Source organism: Myotis lucifugus, unplaced genomic scaffold (assembly GCF_000147115.1).
Source record: "Myotis lucifugus unplaced genomic scaffold, Myoluc2.0 scaffold_46, whole genome shotgun sequence".
Taxonomy (NCBI): Eukaryota; Metazoa; Chordata; class Mammalia; order Chiroptera; family Vespertilionidae; genus Myotis; species Myotis lucifugus.
The window spans coordinates 7,536,938-7,544,091 of NW_005871094.1; the positions used below are offsets into that span (position 1 = coordinate 7,536,938).

Consider the following 7,154-nt stretch of genomic DNA (forward strand, 5'->3'; position numbering starts at 1 on the left):
TCCCAAAGGCACTCACAGTAGGATTCTAATAGGGACCTTCTGCTTTCTCAGCAGGGCCACTAGCCGAACCAGAAAGGCTGAAGCCTGCAGTATCCCTCCGCTCCCAAAGCTTTCTCACCGTCAGACCCCTCCCCCCTCACTCCACCCTTCACCCCCTTGTCTGCCCTCCAGCAGGTCCCACATCAGGCCTTGAATTTTAGGGTGCCCTCGGGAAGGGCAGGTGGGTAGCCACCATGTCCAGTGAACCCTGCTCCCACAGTCCATTGGTCTCTGGGGGCAGAGGACCAGCTCTGGGGCCACACTGGGAGGTATTCAAGGTGCAGGATGGAGCAACAGGGGCAGTTGCCAGGGGAGTCTGACCACAGGTCTCCCAGGAAGTTGTGCGCAGGCCTTAGGACATGTGTTTTCGTGGACCTGGGCATTGTCCTGACATGTAACCTGAAGTGATCCTAAGGTTTGTGCAACCCCATGAGCTCCAATGGAGTGCAGCCTCTGTATCGCTCATTGGGCCACCGTGTGGCCAGCTCAGGCGCCCCCCCCCCCCCCCACATCCAAGGCCGTCCTTCCTCAGGCCACTTTCCTGCCCATGCACTCCACTGGGGCCCTTTTCTGGGGACAGCTTACCTGAATGGAACAGGAAGGCATTACGGTAAGCCGTCCACAGTAAACCCTAGAGCAGCCACTAAGAAAATAACAAAAAAAATATAGAAAAAAATGTGTCATTAATGGGATAATTTAAATGTTATACTAATAAACAAAAATAAATAAATAAATGTTATACTAGAAAATATTTACTTAATGCAAACACACACACACACACACACACACACACACACACACACAACCCAGTCTAGGAGCTATAGAGGAACACAATGACATGAGATATTTGGAAAACAAGAAAAATGACAAATGCAAATACAACTCTATCAATAATGTGAACAGATTAAGAGTCCAATCAAAAGGCTGAGATCATCAGACTGGATTCAAAAGCAAGATCCAGCCCTCGCTGGTTTGGCTCAGTGGATAGAGTGTTGGCCTGTGGACTGAAGGGTCGGCCCCGGATTCTATTCCGGTCAAGGCACATGCCTGGGTTTCGGGCTCGATCCCCAGTAGGGGGCGTGCAGGAGGCAGCTGATCCATGATTCTCATCATTGATGTGTCTATCTCCCTCTCCCTTCCTCTCTGAAATCAATAAAAAATATTTAAAAAATAATTAAAGGGTAATCCATCAGAAAGGTGACAATTATAAACGTATGCATCTAACAACAGAAGCTTATGTACTACTAGAGGCCCAGTGCACAAAATTCATGCACAGGTAGGGTCCCTAGGCCTGGCCAGCGATCAGTGCCGATCTGTGGGGTGACCGGCAGGGCAATTGCTCCCCCCTCCCTTGCTGGCACCCACCTTGGCTGGCCTGGGCCTGTGGGCTGGGGGCAGCTCCTGCATTGAGCATCTGCCCCCTGGTGGTCAGTGCACGTCATAGCCACCAGTCGTTCCACTAGTCGTCCACAGTTCGGTTGATTTGTATATTAGGCTTTTATTATATAGGATTCTGACTCAGGAGAGGGAGGCAGGGGTCTGTGACTTCAGAGGGAAGGCAGCAATTCACAGGTAGATTAGCAGGCTCAATATTTAGTAAACAAATTATTGCAGGGTCACCTGGGAACAATGGGACACCAACAATGGCACACCCAGGGGAGTCTAAGAAACAGAATTAGCTCCTCCTTGCCTACAACACTCAGATCATATTATGATGCTAATGTAATAGACAGTTCCCTTCCTTAAAGCAGGTCTTTATCGGAATTCCTTTAGGCAGGTAAAGGGGGAGGTTCAAGAGTTCTTTCTGAGTTTGTTTTTGTTTGTTTTTTTAAAAAAAACAGCTTAAAATAAGCAAATCCCAAAAGATGTATTTTGGAATAGCAAGCTCTGCTTCCCCCTCACCCCCACCTGCATGGTTGGATGACAAGTAGAGATCACATAAGAGAAGTAATAAGAGTTATTGCCTCCCGGCTGGTCCGCTCAGCGGTTGAGTGTCAACCCAGGAACCAAAAGGTCACCAGTTCAATTCCCGGTCAGGGCACATGCTCGGTTTTTGGGTTCCATCCCCAGTAGGGGTGCATGCAGGAGGCAGCCGATTGAGGATGCTTCTCTCTCATCGATTTTTCTGTCTCTCTCCCTTCCTCTCTCTCTAGAAATCAATAAAACCATAGTTTTAAGGGGAGGGGGGGGAGTTATTGCCAATGCCAGATACCATGCTGAGCGCTCCTTCCAGCCATTAATTTGCTTAACGTTCGCAGACACTCTATGGGGTGGGTGCTATTAGAGCGACTTGGCACAGCTAAGAAAATGCAATTGCTGAAAGTTACACGACTTGCCCGAGGTCACCAGCAGAAAGCTCTGCTCCAGGATTTGACTTGGCGGCTCTTTGCCTCTCCTCCCCCCAGCCTCCCGAGGGACCTGCTTTAACACAGTGGAAACACAGCTGCCACTTCCTTGTCCTTTCCGCCAGCTGTTCCTGGCTTTCCTCTGCTCCCAGGGGCCTCGCTCCAGACCGGCTGAGGCCAGGGCTCAGTGCGGCCTCACAGCCTCCCCTCCCCCTGCTGCCAACTGCTCAGGCCCTGCAAGGGGCCCACACTCCTGGGAGAGAAGCTGCCCTGTCTTAAGGTGCATGGAGAATGGGCTGGGGGACCTTTGTCCCTGCCTGGGCAGGGGGAGCGTGGCTCTGGTTTGCTGGCCTTTATGGCAGAAGGCAGACGGCTTGGGCAGGATTCATGGCTCCACCCTCAGGGTCCCTTTCCTGTGAGTCTGGGGCCCATCCCTACTTCCCTCTGCTTCCCAGCTGCACCAAGGAGTTTCCCAGACTTGTGGGCCCACGTGGCCAGCTTCCCTCACTTCCGCCCTGAGCCCCATCTGCCTGCTGAGCCCACGGCCCAGTCCTGCCCCCTGCCTTGCCCACTGCTCACCCCCAGGCCAGGCCTGAGCTCAGGAGCTGGAAAACGGCTGGGACCCGACAGCAAACAGAGGCCTTGGCATTTGGGACCAAGCCTGGGTCTGCTGGGTGGACAGGGAGCGAGGAGAGTCTAGGAAAGAATGAATAGGTGGGGAAAGGACGAGGCGGCTGGAAGCCCCCGATTTCAGAGAGGGTAGCACCTATGGTATTTATTTACTCAGCCCTTGGTATGTGCCAACCACTCCCCTAAATTCTTCACCTGCATAATCGCACTGAATCCGCACGGCAAGTCTATAAAGTAGATATTATCACCTTCAGTCTACAGACAGGGAAACTGAGGGACAGAGAAGTTAGGGGGATTGCCAAGGGCATATGGAATTGGCCGAACCGGGATTTGAACCCAGCTCAGTCCACTTTTCCTGTACACAGGCGAGAAAGGGTCAAAGCTGGGGTTAGAGTAACCCAAGGGGGCAGGGAGGCCAGCTGTCTCTGAGCCCCAGAGGGACGAATTTGTGTTTATTTTCAGGGTCTTCTCTGGCATCATATACAGAAGTCGCTCCCAGTCCCTCTCCACTCCCTGCCCGCCTGGGGCTGCTACAGCTCGGAGCAGGACTGGGTCAGGACCGGAATGGGACCCCGGGGTCGAGGTGCCCAGCAGGGGGGTAGGCGAAGCCTGCAGGATGACAGACTCCAGAAGCCCTCCCTGAACAAAGACTGGGTGGGAGGCGGCCTGGTGTGTCCCCACCCCGCCTCCCCCAGTGCCTCTGAGCCCAGACCACAGACAGCAGCAGCCAGACAGAGCGAGCATGGCGGGGTTGGGGGCCGCTCGGCAGCTCCTCCTCCTCCAGCTCCTGAGCCTGGCGCAGGCCCAGGGGGTGGGCAGAGGTAAGTCGGGGAGGCAAGGGCTTAGGGTCGGCCAGGCAGGACCCGTCCTTGCTCAGCCCAGTCAAAGGGAAGGAGCTGGGGCTGCAGCTGCCTCTCCCGGCCCTGCCTGGGGCTGGAGGAGCCAGCGTGGGGGGGGAGCTGGGAGGCTGGGATGTGTGGTCCAGGAACGGGAGGGGGGCTTCCCGCTAAGGCCTGGGGAGGGATTTCTGCAGGCAGCAGCGGGGAGAGGCAGCCCTGGAATCTGGGAGTCTGAAGTTAATTATTTGTCTTGAGAACCAGGAAAAAAGAGGCCCGCTGTGGGAGCTGACTTTGAATCTCTGAGTCTGGCTCTCCCCCAGCGGGACAGGCGGGAAAAGAGGGATCAGAGAGGGGAACTGAGGACGGCTCCGTGGGGAGCAGCTAGGCTTTGTGCAACCCTCGGGCGCCCTTTCTGTGGGTCTCTCCAGGCACCGGACTGCCCCATCTTCCCTGGGGGCTCCAGGGGACCCCCAGCCTCTCCCTGACCCTCTAATCGTTCCTGCTTAGGCCGGTCTGGGGAGGATCATGGGGGATGGGAATCAAGCTGGGTGGAGGGTGTAAGATGCTGAGACCCCGTCTTGGCCGCCCTTCACGGGCTGGCCAGGAAGGCAGAGCGCCATTCCAGGTGGCCCCGCGCGGGAGGGGGCGGCAGCACGCACCAGAGGTTTGGGTGCCCACATCTGTTGGGCTGTTAGAACCTGGATGTGGGGGGTAGCAGGGCGGCTGAAAAGGTGGGTGGCACTTGTGAAAGGTCACATTTGGACCTGCTGCTGGGAACCTCCAGGCGTGTGGGTTAGAAAGGCTGTGCCAGGGGCGGGGAGCAGCTGGAGGCGGGCGGGCTCTGTCTTCAGTCTTCTTGGTAGAGACAGAGGGAGAGCAGAGGAGAGGTGGAGTGGGCTGGGGACGCCTGGGTGGGACCAGAGCCGATGGGGTGTGGGGGAGGTGCAGCAGCGAGGAGCTGAGCCCCAGATTTCCGAGTAAGTGGGGGTGGCATTAACCAAGCCAGGAACCCAGGCCATGCAGGTTTGGAAGAAAGAGGACAACGTAGGTTTTGGACTAGAATCTCCAACGCCCCTTGGTGATGGCAGCGGGGTGGTGGGGAGAGTGGGTGACATTGGTCCCCTGCCTCACTAGTGTCCCTGAGAGAAACCCTTTTAGCCACTAATGAGCTGCTTCTGCGGGAAAGACCCTCCCTCCCCCCCCCTCTTCCAGCCCCTCTGTGCCCTGCCACCCCACCTGGAGGTCTGTGGGGTGATTGTGGAGTTAGCTTGCCCCCTGCCACGGCTTTTCTGTCTCTGCCAGCAGGAGAGGGGTCCACATGCGGTGAAAGTGGCTGTCCCCAAGCCTACATCTGAGCTCAGAGGCCCCCCTTTCCCTCAACATAATGTCACCTAGAACCAGGGTCAGCTGTCTTCATTCCACCTGGAGCCTTGCAAGCTAGTGGGGGCCCTGCCAGTAGCTTCCCCAAACCCTTCAGGGAATGCAGCCTAGTCTCACTCTCTGGAGCCCACCCGGCCCCATGTGGGGTCCCCAGGCCCCTCGGTCACAGCCTGGACTCTGTGGCAGGTCTTCAAGGTGGGAACAGAGAGCGGAGTTGCAGCACACCCCCCCCCCAACACACACACACACACACACACACACACACACACACACACACACAGTCTCCAGGAACGGCGCCTTCTGACAGCAGGCGGCTGGCAGGGTTTGCTCACACCAGAGCCCGGCACCTTCAAGCAGCCGCCTTTCACACGTCAGTCTCCCTCTCCTGCACGTCCGCCTGTGCCGGCTCCTGGGCCCCCCAGCATGGCATGTCAGCTCCGGGCTGCCCCTGGCTACGTCCCTGAGTGACCCTGACGTGCAGGGAGGCTCTGGTCGAGATACCCCTGTGCCCCCAGAGGCCCAGGATCCCTGGGGTTGGCACCTGACTGAAAGGTTCCTGCTACTTGGGAAAGCTGGTCTGGGTCACCTTTGTCCACTCAGGCCGCCCCCCCTCTCCCCTTCCATATCTTCACTCTACCAGCCTCACAGACCGTGTCTCCTTCCATGGATGACGGGTGGGCAGGTGGACAGGGGAGGGGCACACCATTGGGAAGCAGGACCCAGGACCTTGCTCGCCCCTCACCCAGAGGCCCACCCTGGATTCTTGTGCCTCCAGGTGGCGCTGTCTTGAGGGAGTCCCCGGGGCTTGCTGACATCCATGACTACCAGCAGCAGGCCCCCGCCCGCTCCTCAGACCCCACTGGGGCCTTGCAGGAGCAGTGGCGCCCTCTGCAGGAGTCACTGAAAAGGCTGGAGGCTGAGGTGACACAGCTCAGAGAGCAGGTACGTTGGAGGCGGGGCCTGTGTGCTGTGTGCTGTGTGCTGTGTGCTGTGTGCTGTGTGCGTGGGGTAGGGCAGGCCTGTGTAGTGGGAGGAAAGGAGAGAAGAGCTGGGCTTGGAGGAGGCGGCGCTAAGGGACCCTAAATAGTTTTGTCTTAAATGTACATGGAGAGATTCTTATCTGAACAGTTCTTAATATCATTTCTTTCATAAACATGCAGAACCTCCAGGGTATCTGTTGTGTCAACCCAGACTTTCATATTCTTTCATGTATTTGCAAACATTATAGATAGAGCACCTAGTGTATATAAGGCATCACCAGGAAAGATTTTGAATGAATAAAGGACTTCAATTGTTGGGGCGGGAGGATGGGCTCTCCTCTGTCCAAAGGAGAAGCCTGGGGCCCCATGCCCCCCTGGGGTCCGATCCAGACCCCAGGTCGTGAGAACTGTGGCGGTTTGAGCTGGATGCTGACTGACTAGAGAGGGACCCACGTCTACCCTGGACCTGTCAAATTTCCTTCTCATGCTGCCTCAGTTTTCACAACCCACAAGTCTGTGGGGGAAGCTGAGCCAGCACCTCCAACCCCCCAACTCTTTGCTCCAGAACAAGGACCTGCAGGAGAGGATGAGGCAGCTGGAGTCCTGCGAATGCCGCCCCGCTTCTCCCCAGTGCTGGGCGCTGGGGCAAAGCGGGCCTGAAGGGGCTCGATGGCAGCTTTACGCCTGCCCGCTTAAGCCCTGTATTGACGTCTCTGCGCACATCGACACCAAACGTGTACCGAGGCATCCCCGAAAATAGAGGGGTCCCTAATCTTTGCTGTGCGAGTTTAGCCATTTTGGTAGCGATAAATGAGATCTAGTCCCTTTTAAAAGCTAGCATCCAAGGAGCTACGTACGGGTGAGTGGGCTTAATTTACAAAATTTCTTTTTGCTTCTCGGAGGGTGCGCTGGTGCCACGTCTGTTCTTTTCGTGTAACGCT

The 7,154-nt window shown here is 56.4% G+C and overlaps 1 protein-coding gene across 1 annotated transcript in view; it reads left to right on the forward strand.

The window, feature by feature from the left end:
* Positions 1–3,756: 3,756 nt before the first annotated feature.
* Positions 3,757–7,154, forward strand: part of KCP (kielin/chordin-like protein) — a 25,478-nt gene continuing 22,080 nt past the window's right edge. The window contains 3 exon segments of the mRNA XM_023753548.1: positions 3,757–3,835; positions 6,009–6,175; positions 6,779–6,949. Coding sequence (XP_023609316.1) covers positions 3,757–3,835; positions 6,009–6,175; positions 6,779–6,949 — 417 coding nt within the window.